This window comes from Rhizomucor pusillus (genome assembly GCF_041956525.1).
Source record: "Rhizomucor pusillus strain CBS 183.67 unplaced genomic scaffold VTP01scaffold_2, whole genome shotgun sequence".
Classification (NCBI taxonomy): Eukaryota; Fungi; Mucoromycota; class Mucoromycetes; order Mucorales; family Lichtheimiaceae; genus Rhizomucor; species Rhizomucor pusillus.
Genome location: NW_027192144.1, coordinates 556441 through 572415, shown reverse-complemented (window position 1 = coordinate 572415; position 15975 = coordinate 556441). Strand labels below are relative to the sequence as shown.

The window sequence follows — 15975 nt, the reverse complement described above, 5'->3', positions numbered from 1 at the left end:
GACACACAGCGATCATGGTGACTTATGGAGGAGGTAAGCTATTGTTAGAGATCATAAAAGAACAAGAGTTATTTTCTCACGCTCTGGTTCTGTAGACGAAGTCAATGCGCTCGTGGTTGACATGGGCACTACTTCAACGCGCGCTGGTTACGCCGGCGAAGACACGCCGCGAGCCATGTTCCCTACATCGTATGGCTACATTGACGAACCGGACACAGATCCAGCGCCAGCCAGCAGCGACGGTGATGTGACAATGAGCGAAGCGAATGCGCAGAGAAGCAAGTACTTTATTGGCGACAGCAAGGTGCATACCTGGCGGGAAAATATGGAGGTGCGCAACCCAATGACAGACGGTCTAGGCAAGTCTTCTCCACCACCACGGCAGAAAGATAATAGAGATCACAAATATTAATATATACGGCAACATTTGTAGTGAACGATTGGGACGCAGTAGAACAGATTTGGAATGCAACTTTTCGGGATATGCTTCGCGTTGATCCTGCACAGCACCCGTTGCTACTTACTGAACCAGCATGGAACACGACTGAGAACCGCGAAAAGGCTGTCGAGTTGGCGTTTGAAAAGTTTTCATTCCCTGCATTTTACCTTGCCAAAGATGCTGTGATGACTGCGTTAGTTGTTATTGATTATTTGGGAAAATATGCGACGTGGCAAAACTGAACCTCGTTTCACGCTATATAGATTCTCGGTTGGTCGTGCGACAGCTCTAGTGCTGGACTCTGGAGGCGGTGTAACAAGTGCAGTACCTGTCTATGATGGCTATGTGCTGCAGAAGGGTGAATTGCATAACCCTCTTGCTGGCGACGTGGTATCTGCTCAAATTTTGGATTATCTCAAAAACGATGTACACTTGGACGTGACACCACAGTACAAAGTCGCCAGCAAAAAACCAGTGGAAAGCGGACAGCCACCTCAAGTACAACTTTCTAATCGACCAAACACAACAAAGACCTACGATGACTTTGAAATCATGGTATACTTCCTTCACCTATCCTGTATCAACTAATGTTAACTATCTTTTTTGCAGCGCGTCATTCATGAATTTAAGGAATCTGTGTGCCAAGTTGCAGAGATGACTTTTGATGAAGGGTAGGATTGAATGGTATATTTTCTGTCAAGATCAGGAGCTGTTACTGAAAGGCTTTCTCTTTTTAAAGCATCATTGGATCACGGCCACAAAAGCCATTTGAATTCCCAGACGGATATAATAACCTGTTCGGTGTGGAGCGATATCGTATCACCGAATCATTGTTCCAACCAGCACAGTTCCTGCGCAAGGTACAGCATGTCGTAACTTGGTTCTCATTAGATATATATTTACCTAAACACGTATATTAGCCCACAAACCCTGAGACCCCCATCGCTACCCTGCAACAGTCGCAGATCAGCCAAACCCAAGGAATGCATCAGCTTATTTTCAACAGCATAAGAAATTGCGACATTGATCTTCGTCCGTTACTATTCAACAACATTGTGGTCACAGGTGGCAACACCTTGTTCCCTGGCTTCACCGAACGTCTCAACTATGAATTGCCTGTGCTTGCACCAGGAGTAAGTTGTTTTTATGTGGCAATAATTGGTGAATACCGTTTATTTATGGATTATATCGGGAATTAGAGCAAGGTCAAAATCCACGCAGCTGGCAACCAAATTGAACGAAAATGCAGCAGCTGGCTGGGAGGTTCGATTGTCTCGTCTCTCGGTACATTTCATCAACTTTGGATTTCTCGACAGGAATACGATGAGCACGGTGCATCCATCGTACAAAGAAAGTGTTTATAAAGTGATTATCATTAAAGTTTGATGGCGGTTTAGATATCGGTGTTGGTGTCAATTTATTCCGGTGACTCTTGCGGTTTGAGCTTTTCTTCCAGGATTTCTCTAAATCCGCTGATGATCTCGTTTTCGCGCTTAAGTTTCTGTTCCTGTGCATGTTGCAACAGCTGTCGCTTTTCTTCTGCTGAAATGACTTGGTTTTCCTTTCGAAGACGGACAGCATTCATGCGGCGATGTCTACAGTGGTTTTGCGTTAGATAACTCTTTTTTTAAGCCACGGAAGGGGAACTTGCCTGCTGCCACTCATTACATAACCCGCAGCTTCGAATTCGGCGATCTTGTCACCTGAGAGACCAATTTCACCACGACGAGGAATACGTTTTCCTTGCTGAACGTAGGCTGCCATGGCTGAACCTTCTCCAGGAAGCAACGCCGTACCATATCTATATAAAAAACAGAGAATCAGAACAAGGCCTAAAACAAGTACAGCGATTCGTAAATACTAACGCTCTCTCATCCATATTGTTGTCATCTCTGTGTGGCAGTATAGGACCAACTGGGGCAAGATCTTCAGGTAGATCAACTACGCAGTCCATGTGAATATACATAGCATAGAGAGACTGAGACGGGATATATATATCTACCTTGTTTCTCAACCCACATTCCCTCTTCAGGTTCTGGTTCTTGCTTTGCAGCAGGCGCCTTTGCAACTTGCGATGGTTTTACTTCCTTTTCTTCCTCTTCCACTTGGCTTTCTTCAGTGTCGGATCGATGTCTATGTTTCTTCTTCTTTGACGATCTCTTCTTTTTCTTGGAAGACGAGGACCGTTTATGCTTGTGTTTCTTCCGTCTTTTGCGTCTCTCTATACTCGAATCGCTGTCGCTTATGTCTGAATCGCTCTCAGAAGAATCTATATCGCTCTCTTCGTCGCTTGACAGCGCTCTGTGTTTGCGTCGTCTAGGCCGCTCCGGCGTCGGTGATCGTCGCCGAGGTTCTGGTGAAGGTGCCCACACCGTCTTTGTGCTCTCTTCACGAACTCGCGCGCGACTAGGATAAATGTGTTGTTGAGTCTATCATGCTTCTATACATAAACGCAAACCCTGAAAGATGATTGCTTACTATTCAAAATAGCTTTCATTGGGAAGTTTAGGGATGCCGTCTATCTCGTCGCTGGTGCTGTGGTATCGTCGAGGCGAAGATCGTCTGTAGTAACGACCTGGGCTCCTGTCTCGCCGATCATCGCGGCGAGAATATGATTGTGGCGACGGATCTCTGTCCCTTGATGACCAGCGTCTTTCTGGAGAATACGAGCGATCACGGGATCTGGAGGAGGAGGAATAGCTCGGCATGTGGATCTGTTCCAGGAAGAGAAATGGTGGAGGCCTTCAATTTCCGCTTTCTATTCGTTGCTGTGCGTGTACGACCGATTTTCGATGCTGTTTAAGCGTTCTTGGCAACGGTTCAAACTTTTCCGTAATAAAAGAAGTTCACACTACATTTTCAATGTATAAGGCGAGTATGCGCATTGCATATGGTTGAAATGATATATAGATGTTTAAGCCGTCGTAATAAGGCGTTGCATTTTACAGTAAGACAGCATGTTCTTTGTACACTGTATCTTTCAACTGCGTTGTTGCATAAAAAAGAACGTGGGCATTGAGGTGCGAATACACAAAAAAGAATATAAAGACAGATCTAATGTATATCTTCTAAAGCTCGCTGGTGGATCTTGACCAAGACTCGGAGGTGGTAATGGTATCTTGTTGCTTCTGCTGCTCTTGTCGTTGACGGATATCCGCTTGCAGAGCCTTCTTGTAGTCTGCTGTGCCACTTGGTGGAATGCCCGGGTTCAAGCCAAGCGCAACGCTGGGTGATACGCGCGAGAAGCCGAACCAGCCAAACTTGAAGACGAGCTCATTCGCCAAGATCTCACCAAACCCGAGCATGACGCCGTTGAAGAATGGAAGCACGAGGTTGACGGCTGCTGAACGGAGGATCCACAGGAGGGTTGGATTGCGGTACCACGGCTCGCGTCGCACAACGGCCGTGCTTGATTCTTTGACAACCACCACGTCTGCTGCGTCTGCCATACTCTGTGAAAGCAAAGAGTCCGTGTATAAGTGACACAAAGGGATTGATTATCCAAAAGTTCGCCCGACCGATGCGAAAAGTTATACGGACCTTCAACCTTGGCCCTCTCCTCACCACACGACCGTATACCCATGACAGCTCACGTACGTGACAAGCACTGAATCGAGGAGAGTGGGCGTAACGCAAATCAGCTAACAATACATCTGCACGGTTTAGGACGACTGGGTAGCAGCATCACCTTTCAAGTCACCGCTTCCACCATCGCTGTACCCTTCATTGGCTTTTATCTTCCTTTCTATTGGTCTCTTTGCAGGAGGCATGTTTGTCGTGTAAGTGTAGAGAGATTTTCGTGTGTATTATGATTACCATGTTACTCATACTTTGAACGATATATAGCCAAAGCCGCAACACATCGTTATTCAAGCAACTACAAGCATCCATTGTAGCTTCCCTCTTTCTAGGATTTGGTACAATCTTTACATCTCTAGCTGTCGGTGTCTATTTGTAAATTCCTTTTACTTGTTTGTTCGACAATACATGCACGATATTCCCCCCCCCCAGGAGCAAACGAGAGACGAGAAAAGGGTCAAAAGGAGTTGAGGTGACCTGTCGCCTAAAGGGAACAACGATAGGGAGCATCAGCATGGCGTGTATATGTACTAAGAGACGATATTTACTCAATTCTTCTTGTTCTCTTCAGTCCCTTCCTTGTTTATCACATGCCACTTTTGATACAATGTCCGGAGTGGCATTAACAGTCCTCGATCGAGTGCTTATTATCTTACTGGCTGTACTGCTGCTATGTCCTTTGCTCACTGTCGTCTACATTGCACTTTGCAAACGCCCCAAAGTCAACCAGGAAGAAGCTGAACGAGATTTTGTCATTATCCGCAGCACAGCAGAGATGGATCAGATAATACAGACCGAACAGCGCTTAAAAGCATCGCATTCTCAACATACGCTCGTCCTGCCACACAGCAACTCATCATCCGCCGTAACTCTGCAGTCACCTCCACCAGCTTACTATCACCAAAGTCATAACAATAACGAAAAAGTAATGTTAGTTTAAACCCAGCACATCTTTGTAAAAGTTCCACGTTTGAGTGCTTCATCAACAAATAATCTACTTCTTGCACTTTTTGTAATGGTTTATTGCTGGAGCAATACAAGTGAAAAGGGTTACTTAGTAGCTGTTCTATGTAAAGTGTTTTTATTGATCGACTGATACAGATATCAAGCCGTTATTAATAGACTTATTTATATTACTTGACAGTAGTAGCATCTGATATATGGAGTACCTTGTCAATAAAGTAAGGGCAGCGTTGCCAGGCAGATATTTGTAGTTAATGAGGGTTTCCAAGGACCGATCAGATATACTATCAATACAATGGAAGGTGGTGACAGGGACGGAGTCCTGTGTCTGGCGCAAATTTTGAAAACACAGCGTGTTGGTCGACAGCTTTTCCTTCTTACCAGCCCTGTCCCTTCTCCTGCCATATAATGACCACAGACGCGCCGATCGATGCCATAAAAATCGAGCACAATACTATTTCCAAAGAGCTTTCTCGCTTCCGTGCCTGCGATGCCGAGACACGTTGCTACTTTTGTCGCGAGTGGGCTCAATTTGTGTACAAGAAGCATTTCGCCTACAACACAAAGCAGCAACCAGAAGGCAATGCAGCAAAGTCGCTCAATATTTTACAAGCAGGTCGCTACCGACTGAAACTTCCTGTTGCTGAAAAGAGTCCCGCAATCGAGCAGCGATCGGGAGATCTTTTCGAGCCATTCAAAAAGATGCTGGAAGACCCGGCAGCCGCGCTTTGTCACGATAACAACAACAACAGCAACACGCTCATTGACGGAATAGTAAACAGATGTCAACGATGGATAGAGCAACCCAGCAGGGTTGTCACGTTGCCTGTTGTTTTGCGTCCTGTACACTTTGATCCATACGATCCAGTTCTTTTCGACGAGGATGGCCCAAAGGATCCAGCTCGTTTGCTAGAACCACTTGTCAGCGAGCGCCAACATATAGTGCTGCCAGCCAAAAACTTTCATCTGCTCAAGAACCTGACAGGTGATATTCTGCTCTCGTACAAGGAGGCCACGTGTGATCACATTCGACCAGAATGGAAATCGCCAAACGACCTTGAAGTGGATCGCGATATTTTCAACGAAAAGATGGAGAAGATTCGAAAGGGGCTCATGGCACAAGTCGAAGTGGCAATTACCAAAGCCTGGCAGCATCTTACAGAATTTTTGAAATCGCTACAAGTTTTGGATAAAGAACGCGCGACACTGATGGGCAGTGGATGCCAAAAGACGATCGATGATTTTGTCGAGCGACAAAAGATCCAGTCCTTTGACGACTATTGGGCAGTACTGGGAGAGCAATACAAAAAGAATAAGGCTGCGGTTGATATCGAAACTGTGGACAAAGCTTTCGAAACATACTTTGATCAGCTTGCAGTTCACACTCAACAATTCTTGAAAGAATTCGCACTCCCGCGACTCAAAGCCATCCACGAACTCGTCAAGAAACTCTGGGTGCTCGTCATATCCACGATCGAAAAAATGGCCGATCGCATGCTCGCGTCAGGGGAGAAGAATGAAATGCATCTGGAACAATGTAGAATGCTGTCGACGTCACTCAAAGACCTGCATCCAACTTCCGATGTGCTTGTCAACGTGGAGACAGTGCAACGAGACATTGAAGGCAAGATCAACGAGTACTTGGAGGATATCGCCAAGCTCAAGAAAGCCTACAAGGACGAAAATCAAAAGAACGTGCGCTCTCGACTGGAAAAGATCAGCGGCTCTAAAACTGTCAAGAAACAGATTAAGCGAGTTGCCAACGGATACGCTGGTCTCCGGCAGCACTTTGGAGCTCAGGTCACCCAAAAGATATTCCCAGAAACGCTGTTTGCCAAATTCGGATTGATCGTGGCCGAGGCATTGATGCAGGAAGGCGAGAATGCAGAGACAGTAGCCATCGATACCGTTATCCAGCAATTCCTTGAAGAACACGAAGAACTTGTCGAGGAACGCCAATACTTGATTGATGATTTTGAAGAAGGTGTCGTGACAGGACGAACGGAACTGGCAGGAGTCCTTGGCAGACTATTTATGACTGAAATTAAAAGGATCCAAGGTGAAATACAAGCGCGACAACGGCAACGAGACTTGCTGAAATCTTTTGGCGTCGATGTGGACGAAAAGGATGAGGAAGGGTCGGGCAAGAAGAAGAAGAGCAAAAAGAAGAAAAAGGCTAGCGGTTCAGAAACAACAAGTGCTTCGCCAACACCGTCTACATCTACCGTCTCGGACGCTGCCGCCAGTGCTGCCAAACCTGCGGCTTCAACAAAGGCTTCAGAAGCAGCAAAGCCAGTTGAAAGCAAGTCTACGGTAACACCTAAAGCTCCACCTACATTGGTCATTAAGAATATGTCCAGTCCTGCTAAAGAAAAAGAGACTGTCGCCGCTGCCAAAGCGTCCACTCCAACCCCTACCAATACCAAGTCTGTACCTGCTCCAAAGACTACCGCAAAGACCGCTGTATCCCCCAAGCCAGCCGTAACTAAGAAGGCAGAGCCACCCAAAGCAAAGGCCGTTGAACCGGTAAAACAACCATCGTTGGCTTCAAAGATCGCCGCGACGCTGCCTCCTAAGGAACCTGTGGAGCTGCCCAAGCCTAAGCAAACTGCCAAGCAAGCATCCTCAGATGGATGGCAGACGATACCTAGCAAGAACGGTAATGCTGCATCAGCTCCTGCTCCTGCGGTGAAAGAAGGTGAGTCTTACACACATTTCTTAATTAGCTTTAAGCTCGCTGTGCTAACATAATATGCTCAGCGGCATCTGTCGTCAAGAAGGAAGAACAGCCAAAAAAGGATGGTTGGAACACCGTGGCAGTGAGCAAAAAGGAAGAGACTACGAACGGTTCAGATAGTTGGAACACAGTTGCTGCAACAGCAGCTGCTAAAAAGGAAGAAACTAAAGCACCCTCCGATGGCTGGACCACGGTTGCATCTGGCAAAAAGGAAGAACCTAAAGCTGATGGCTGGAATACAGTAGCAGCAGCATCTAACAAGAAGGGCGAAGAAGCCAAAGCTGGTGATGGATGGGAAGCGCCCAAGAAAGAAGAAAAAGTGAAGACTGCGGCCGCCGATGGCTGGAACACTGTCGCTGCAAACAAGAAACAAGAAACTAAATCTGATGCCGATGGTTGGGGAGCACCGGCTGCTGCCCCAACTGTCGATGGATGGGGAGCTACACCGGTAAAGACTACATCGTCTTCTGCTGGATGGGATACTCCAAACAATATTTCAAGCTGGGACTCTTCTCAAAAAACTACCGTTGATGGCTGGAACACTGCGGCTACAGAATCTGCTCCAGCTGAAAGCTGGGACTCTGCACCTAGCAACCAAGACAAAGCAACTGGTTGGGGATCTGAACTAGGTGCCAAGAAGGATGAAGCGGCTGTCAGCGATGGATGGGCTCAAAAGAAACAAGCCGTTGACGGCTGGGGATCTTCGCCAAGCAAGCAAGAGTTTACTACATCGGATAGCTGGACCAATGACGAAGGTCGAGGCTGGAACACAAAACCTGCGCAGAATGATGACCTTGGAGGATGGGGTGCGGAACCCGCTGCCAATGCAGGCGTAGATGGCTGGGGTGCAGCTCCTTCTTCTAACAATGCATCCGGTTGGGTTGAGTCTAACTTGAAGAACAAGGCAAGCAATGATTGGAACGCGCAACCTGCTGCTTCTGCTGTAGCATCGGATGGATGGGGCGAAACCAAGGATAACTATCGAGCTCAGAAAACGCCAGAAGTAGACAACTGGAATAGCCAGTCCTCGAAATCCGTTGATCGCTGGGAAAACGTAGGCAAGGAAGCCAGAGCTCGTTCGAACAATGCAATGGGCAACAGCAGTTGGGGTAGCACCACACCTACAAGCGACAGAGGATGGGGCTCTCCTATTAAGACCACGAGCAGCGTGCCTATGGATGGGCACAACTGGACTGCAAATACGGAAAAGGATTGGAACAGCAGCACCGTTGGTGGATGGAATGCTAAAGAGAAACAGACCGAAGAATCAACAGAGGTTGTCAACTTTTCTCTAAAAGATTTGCTGCAACAACAGCAACAGCAACTGCAACCGCAAACTCCACCTCCAAATCTCCAACAACCGTCTTTGCTCCAGCAGCAGCAACAACTACCCTTGATGCCTCAGTCTGCTTCTCCTTCGATGCCGCCTGGTCTCAACAAATCCGAGACAACTCCTTCAGCCGCCTCGCTTGTTCAGATCGCACAGGATCAAGCACTTTCTCCTCAAAAGATCCTCGAGATGGACCGCGAGAGTATCGTCAAGGTTATTGAAGAACTGCAGCGAGAGAATATCAAACTGCTGCAGACATTGGTTACGACGCAGCAAGAAATGGCCATGCAATCGACCAGATACACCGAATTGCTTCAGCTGTCCCGCGAGCGCGAATCACAAATGTTGCAGCTATTCGAGGCACGCAAGCAAACGGAACTAGAAGAGGCTCGTCGCTACATCTTGTCGCTTGAAGCAAGAATCAACACTCTCGAGAACCAATTAAAGTCGACGTCTCACAAGGGTGGAGTCACTGCAGGTTTCGGCAACCAGGATCTGTTTGCGGGTTATCGCGAAGAAATGCACCAGCAGCAACGCAAGCCGTATTTTAGTCGTAGAGCTACGTTAAAGTGTGCAAACTGCGGAAAATCTGGTCACGCAAGTGCCGATTGCAGGGTAAGTTGTTAAAATGTCGTCCACGCCAAAACTGGTTTTCTTAGCAGCATTTTATATTTGATAGCTTGCCTGCCGCTACTGCGGATCGAATGATCATTTGTCCGATGCATGCCTTACAAACAACTAATGGTGATATATTAATAGTGTTCGTTCCGCACCCTGCCTCTCTTCTGCTCCATTTTTTTCTTTACCCGATATATGCACACCCCTTTCTAACATGTAACATAAACGGCATTGGTAATGTAAATATAGCCATTGAATACTTTTACATTTGCAACAGCAAGTAATTTGAGATATTATCTTTATAATATAAGAGAATTGACGAAGTTAATTTATAAAGATAACAATACAATCAGGAGCAAATATGATGCACCGGAAAGAAATGAAGAAGGAAGGATATCGAGAAAACAACAGACTTTAAGTACACAGTTTGTATCCAACTGAACAATCATATATATTACTTACGCAAAAAGCATTCCCGGGATTCACTGGGGACCTCCCACAAAAAGTATTTTTGTCATATACAAGGACAATAGGAAGACTCACAGTTTGACAGGTGGTGGGGGTGATTCAAAAAAATCAGGACTTACGCCCGAAGGCGGCATTTAGTGGAAGAGCTGCCCCGTTCGTATGAAATGATACATCCTGGGCTATAAGAAACCAACTGATTAGAACTGTTTAGTCGATATTGGGCGTTTGACCTTGAAGCAATTCACCGTAAACGACAAGCAAGAGTAATGTTAAGCAAAAATGTGATAAGTAAATGCACCAGGGGTCAAGACAGAGGCTACTAGGGGACAGCTGTAATAAGTAGAGTGAGCTCAAGTAGTCCCAATAAGTAGACATACAGAAAGCTTACGGGATGCAGCGAAAAACGAAGCAGAGACAAAGGACAACAAACACAAATGCTTCATCTTTTTATATATTTTGCCTATGCGCTCATGATCATATGCTCTCACGTAATATGACTTCAGTGATGTACAGGTTATTACGTCTGAAGGCCGTCTGCGAAGTTTCGTACCTCAACCTGTCAGGGAGCTTATCAGAAAAACATACATATAACCTGATCAGAGTCTTCTCTATAGAAAAATACGCAGCGCACTTATGCATCCAAGCTAACACCATTGAATTATACAGTTGCACAAAAAGCCAGCATTTAACAACGGTATGCATGAAGTTTAAAGAAGATATGTACTTCAGATGGGCAAGCCTGGATCTGATGTAAACGATGTTGACAATCTCGGAATGCATAAAAAAAAAAGAAAAAATGTTATAATGCCTGTCGTGACTGCATCAAAGTTCTTTCAGGCTAACGTCAATATTTGATGGTCCTTCATTACCGGTGGGAAATGCAGCAATGGGAAAAGAACGCGGATTTCATTCGGCGGTATCCATTTTATACTGATCGGATACGAAAAAGTCGATACGCATTCTGCCCTTCGATGGACGTGATAGGGACTAGGAAAGTATGTAATGCTCACTTTTGCAGTATGGCAGGCAGTACAGATACCCATTTTTGTAAAGAACTCGATTTTGTATATGCACTATATCCAGAGCTTGCCGACAACCAGGAGCAGAATGATGAAAGCAAACTCTTTGAGCGGAAAACAGTCTACATTGAATAAGCAGCTAAATGTATACGTCTTTTAGGGTGGAAACATGTTGTACTATCTCGGAATGAGTAATGGAATGTATAAATGAGGATTTAAAATGTTCAATCCATGAATTAAGGTTTGTATTCCGGAAGTCCCCAGTATCTTTGCCCCACCATGTTCTGCAGGTAAAGAGGTAAATAAAGCAACATGTGTATTTTCGAAATCATTGGTGTCTTTGCGCGAAGCGCATCGCGACGCAAGAGCGCCAGGGCATCTCATACTTTGATCTAGCATAGAGTTGACTTTGGTGAATTAAGCTTTTGTATTCTTCAAGAGACTGAGCAATGCTTCGTGCAATATAACCAGGAACTTTAATCTGTTCCACTAGGCCGGTGATGAATGAAGATATTAAATAGAACAGAGAAATATAATAGCTCAAGTGTGCATTCCCGCGAGCGCAGGTCTGAAGAACCGAAATTCGACTGCGCTTTGCTTGCAGTAGCGAAGTGGACGCAAAACTGCCGGAGAATGGGGGTTTATGAAGGCCAAGTGAGGTTATTATTTAATGCGAATTCCACTGAAGTCTTTTCGGTTACGGGAAACGAGCGCAGCGAGCCAAGTGCAAGGAGCGTAGCGACCGCTAAAGCACTCGTACATGGTATATATAAATCAGCTTTTTTTGGTTTCCTTTTTGTCGTAAAAGACTGATGTACGTTTGGAATATGTAAAACAAAACAAGCTATAAAGGTATACTCAAGCACTTCCAAGCGTGTGTGCTTCACCGATGGAGAGCACATCTATCAAATGACTTTGAACTTCCCCGTTAAAGCTGCTTGTTAAAACATTGTAAGACTCGGGCGCGTTTTTTTTTTTCGCAGAGCTGCAGCAATTTTTATGAGTTTTACTTAGCATATCACCGGCGAATATCCAACTTTTTATCTTGTACCTACCGTTAAATGTAGACAGGAACCTAACGTAAGGATCAAAATCCTTCAACACACTTATTGTTGTCAACTCTTCTTCCAAATCTTCATCTTCTTGTTCGTCTTCCTCTCCCAATTTTCCGCCTTCGTGTCCATATCCCTCGCTGCTATTATTGCTAGCTTCTTGCTCAACAAGGAATTCCAGATACTCGTTGTCAGAATCGTGGATGTCTCCATCACCGTCGTCGTTGTCAGTTCCAAAACTGCTTTGCGACTGAGTTCGTCGGTAACCGCTTCGTCGTCGTCTGTTTCTTCAATATCGTCTGGTATTCCTCTTCCCTCTTTGATGTCGTGATACCACGACTCCAGTTCTTGCCGGTCTAACATCATAATAGCTGTTAGGTAATAATTGCTATTACCAGGTACACATAATGACTATTACGATGAAGAGCATCCGGCAGAATTCGGAAAACTGAAACGATACAGTCCAGTATCTGCGGCCATCCAGCCTCGACTGACTCTGGGATATCCGCTGCGGGCAACTCGAGTACCTCGCACAGTGCCAGGATAACTAGTTTCTTGTCCTGCATTCTAGTGTACCAAATGACTGTTGTGTTAGTACGCTGCCGCATTTCTACGTACATTGCCAGATAAGTACCTGCTAAACTTTTCCAGCGCACTGAACCACGTTGTATAAGAATCCTTAAGTCCGGTGGTTCTGATCCAAGAACTTTAACGTTATTTTCGGATTGTAGTACAGGCATGCCACGACCACTTCTAGACATTGCGCCTTGAACTCAACGGTTTTCATGGATCCTGTAAATATGTACTGGAAAGCCAAGTCAAGAAACGGCTCCACATACTGCTTGTTTTGTTGTTATCTAACTGCTTTACAAATTTCCGCGCCCCGCCCCCGGCACACTCTTGTTACTTGCATGGTCGACGCTGCCGCGACATGTAAGGAGGACGTATTGGATGAGTCTGCACGCGCACGTTCGGTCTTTATCGGTGGCAAAATCTTTCTTGAGAACAGTTTCAACAATTCCGTAGGCTATCCGTTTGTAATCCTCACGCGAGCAGAATATCTAACTGCCTAACTCGATGTAGTGCCCCAGCAAGGCTGTCAATTCGGGCATGTAGTCAACTGCAATGTCGGACGTCACACCAAGCAGCTCATAGACTTTCCACATGTTTGGCTCAACGCGCTGCATCGTCCCGATACATGTATCCACCATTTCAATAAGCTCAGAGCATAGGTCGACGATGCGGTTTTCCAGTATGCTGAGGAATACCGGTAAAAGTAAACGCTGAACGTGCGCCAGAGTCTCTGACGACGATTTTAGGCCGAGGATGAGTGAATTGATACTTCGCATGATACCCATGACCGCTAATATTTTTGCTGATTTTTCTTCTTCATCGCTGTTGCTTTCCGCTTCCTGCTGCTGTTGGTTTGTAAGGTTTTGCAATAGGCGTGACAGTGTATTTCTCAGTTGAGTGGCGATTTCGACAGCGAACGGGGTTACTTGGAGCGCAATGATCTCGATGAATTTTTGTATTACGTTCGATAGGATATCCGCATCAATTACGTTTGTCAAGTTGAGAAATTCTTGCATGATAACCGGAACGTTGTTGCTGCTGATTGCGTCTCTTACTATGCACATGCTTTGTTAGCTTTTTTTACACAAAATTGTCGGTAGTGTAGATGTGTTATTTACCGCTTTCGTGACATAGGATTGACTGCAGCCCCAGCGCTGCTTGGACACGCACCGGCGGCTCTTGATCTTGCAAGCACTGCAGTAGGTTTCCGTACAAAATACCCGAGTTCTGCATCAACAGTATAAAGATAAGGAAAAAATGCGTTGGAAAAAATCCTGGACCAATATTTACCGCTTCGTTTGCGAATTCGAGGCTGCCGAACCTACCCGTGATCTCGCAAGATGTTTGTAGCTTATTATTACCCTTGCACGCAGAAACGGAAAATCGCTGGTAAATTCTGGAAACACATGGTTGACAAAAAATGTCTTCATCATTGACGATACAGGAGATTTCTTGCGTAGGATCTCGTGCAACAAGCAGCCGACCATGCGAAGCGCGCCGTCTTTCTGGCTCGCAGTTTTCTGTGTTTTTGGAGTCTCGAGGTACTGGTTCAACACCTGGTTGACAAAATTCAGGATACCCATGAATGTATACTTTCTGCGATTGTGTGCCAAGTCTTGCAACAGATTGATGGCACTTCCTTCAGCGGTAAAATTGTCGTCCACAGGGTCAAGTCGTTTGTGCACATAGTCCACAGGATCATTTTTCCAAAGATGATATTCCTCTTGCGAGAAGCAAAGCAATGGAAAGATAAACTGCGAGACCAGCGCCTCCGTGTGCGGTTTAACCAGTTGCCAGGTCGTCTTGTGTTTGATACTATCGTCAAGGAATTGAGCAATCAAAGCCAATGTCCTCTGCGAGAGCCATACTTGCTTGTTGATCCAGTGCTCGATCTGCGACAAGTACGCGCGCAGGATATTCGGTGCGAAGGTGGTGACAAAGTTCTTGGCAATGATTTGTATCTCGTCTCGTTACGCGGTAACAGCGCTAGATTACCATATTTACCAAACAATCGATTGAGGCAATGGATAACCCATTTTTTAAGTTTGCAAAGTGGATGTGCTTCACGCTCTGCCAAACTACTCGGTAAACAAGATGGATCAACGGGTTTCTCTGCAGCTTGTATGAACAATGTCCCCCGTTGGATTAGCGAAAATGTCTCCTGAAGGCATTCTGCTAATTCAAACTGACAGGGAAAAATTTGGATATTTCAGCCGAGCATAGAGTTAAACACAATTTTCAACATGTCCGCGACTTACATGGCGTCCATTTGAATAGGTCGGGATGCGATCGTCTGCAATGTTGGAAACGCCTCATTGATAATCTTGGGTAGTGGTGACAAGTTATCTCGAGATCTCCATCTAGTCGACAATAATTCAAAGACCTGAAGAGCCCAGTTCAACGTCTGATAACAATGATGTCTAACTGGTAGACTCTGATCAGCTTTCTGAGAGCAAGGATACCGGTGTAGAAATGATTGCTATCGTCTGCTTGCAGATACTGCACAATGTTGCTCACAAAGTCGGGCCATTTGTCCGGAAACTCGGCATCTAAGATAGCATACAACGAGGAAGTGATTTGAAACCTTTTATTTTTACAAACGCCCGTAAGTCACTCATCAGCCTTATCTAGCTTTTTCAACAATGTTACCTCGTTAACGGGGATGCAATGTGCAGAACTCTCAGTAAACTCTGCTTTACAACTTGCTTGTCGCTGCCGCTGACGGAAGTGTTCCAATTTCGATTCACACAGTTCTTGATGTACTGTATTTCCGAAAAATAAAGTCGCGTTTTTGCAGATGCATTTGGCGGATTTGCGAAGCTAAGCAGGACGCTAATAAACGACATTAGTTGTCGCGTAGCCGAAGTTTGATATTGACGCATTTCACAAACCTGTCTAGAAATGTGACAAAGCCATGCCGAGCTCCTCCGGCCAACTGCATGCAAGCCGCGGTGCATAGTTCAGATGGTGAGCATTAAGAACATATTATAGGAAAAGAATGACACTTACTGAATACCTGTTACTCATTTTCTCAATGTGTGTTTAAATGTGTATCCTATCAATCTGTCGTATGCCATCGACTTATTGTGACACCCACATCACAAGTGCTCTCTGTTGCGACATTTATCTAAGCATTTATGAGAGTGCGAGACAAACCCTTCGAAATCACTCAAACTTATACGATTGCATGCTTTATT

General features: G+C 45.5%; 8 protein-coding genes across 8 annotated transcripts; 4 read left to right on the top strand and 4 right to left on the bottom strand.

Annotated features, from left to right (window-relative positions):
- Positions 1–14: 14 nt before the first annotated feature.
- Positions 15–1803, top strand: VTP01DRAFT_4293 (uncharacterized protein; the record flags this gene model as incomplete). Its single annotated transcript, XM_069382959.1, has 8 exons — positions 15–33; positions 96–359; positions 434–632; positions 703–994; positions 1049–1110; positions 1179–1299; positions 1360–1572; positions 1639–1803. 8 exons carry the CDS (start codon positions 15–17, stop codon positions 1801–1803), a joined length of 1335 nt encoding a protein of 444 aa, XP_069243708.1.
- Positions 1804–1856: 53 nt separating this feature from the next.
- Positions 1857–3147, bottom strand: VTP01DRAFT_4292 (uncharacterized protein; the record flags this gene model as incomplete). The annotated part of the gene is made up of 5 exons (XM_069382958.1): positions 1857–2034; positions 2091–2240; positions 2305–2380; positions 2442–2845; positions 2918–3147. The coding sequence occupies 5 exons, from the start codon at positions 3145–3147 to the stop codon at positions 1857–1859; spliced, it is 1038 nt and encodes a 345-aa protein (XP_069243707.1).
- A 360-nt stretch (positions 3148–3507) lies between these two features.
- VTP01DRAFT_4291 (uncharacterized protein) lies at positions 3508–3888 on the bottom strand (the record flags this gene model as incomplete). Its single annotated transcript, XM_069382957.1, has 1 exon — positions 3508–3888. The coding sequence occupies one exon, from the start codon at positions 3886–3888 to the stop codon at positions 3508–3510; it is 381 nt and encodes a 126-aa protein (XP_069243706.1).
- A 132-nt stretch (positions 3889–4020) lies between these two features.
- On the top strand, positions 4021–4397 carry VTP01DRAFT_4290 (uncharacterized protein; the record flags this gene model as incomplete). The annotated part of the gene is made up of 3 exons (XM_069382956.1): positions 4021–4032; positions 4106–4218; positions 4286–4397. 3 exons carry the CDS (start codon positions 4021–4023, stop codon positions 4395–4397), a joined length of 237 nt encoding a protein of 78 aa, XP_069243705.1.
- Positions 4398–4625: 228 nt separating this feature from the next.
- VTP01DRAFT_4289 (uncharacterized protein) lies at positions 4626–4958 on the top strand (the record flags this gene model as incomplete). Its single annotated transcript, XM_069382954.1, has 1 exon — positions 4626–4958. The coding sequence occupies one exon, from the start codon at positions 4626–4628 to the stop codon at positions 4956–4958; it is 333 nt and encodes a 110-aa protein (XP_069243704.1).
- Positions 4959–5389: 431 nt separating this feature from the next.
- Positions 5390–9790, top strand: VTP01DRAFT_4288 (uncharacterized protein; the record flags this gene model as incomplete). The annotated part of the gene is made up of 3 exons (XM_069382953.1): positions 5390–7679; positions 7742–9663; positions 9728–9790. 3 exons carry the CDS (start codon positions 5390–5392, stop codon positions 9788–9790), a joined length of 4275 nt encoding a protein of 1424 aa, XP_069243703.1.
- Positions 9791–12011: 2221 nt separating this feature from the next.
- VTP01DRAFT_4287 (uncharacterized protein) lies at positions 12012–12966 on the bottom strand (the record flags this gene model as incomplete). Its single annotated transcript, XM_069382952.1, has 4 exons — positions 12012–12138; positions 12205–12486; positions 12543–12561; positions 12624–12966. The coding sequence occupies 4 exons, from the start codon at positions 12964–12966 to the stop codon at positions 12012–12014; spliced, it is 771 nt and encodes a 256-aa protein (XP_069243702.1).
- A 300-nt stretch (positions 12967–13266) lies between these two features.
- VTP01DRAFT_4286 (uncharacterized protein) lies at positions 13267–15624 on the bottom strand (the record flags this gene model as incomplete). Its single annotated transcript, XM_069382951.1, has 6 exons — positions 13267–13832; positions 13897–14005; positions 14069–14099; positions 14156–14744; positions 15181–15362; positions 15428–15624. 6 exons carry the CDS (start codon positions 15622–15624, stop codon positions 13267–13269), a joined length of 1674 nt encoding a protein of 557 aa, XP_069243701.1.
- Between the last annotated feature and the right edge of the window lie 351 nt (positions 15625–15975).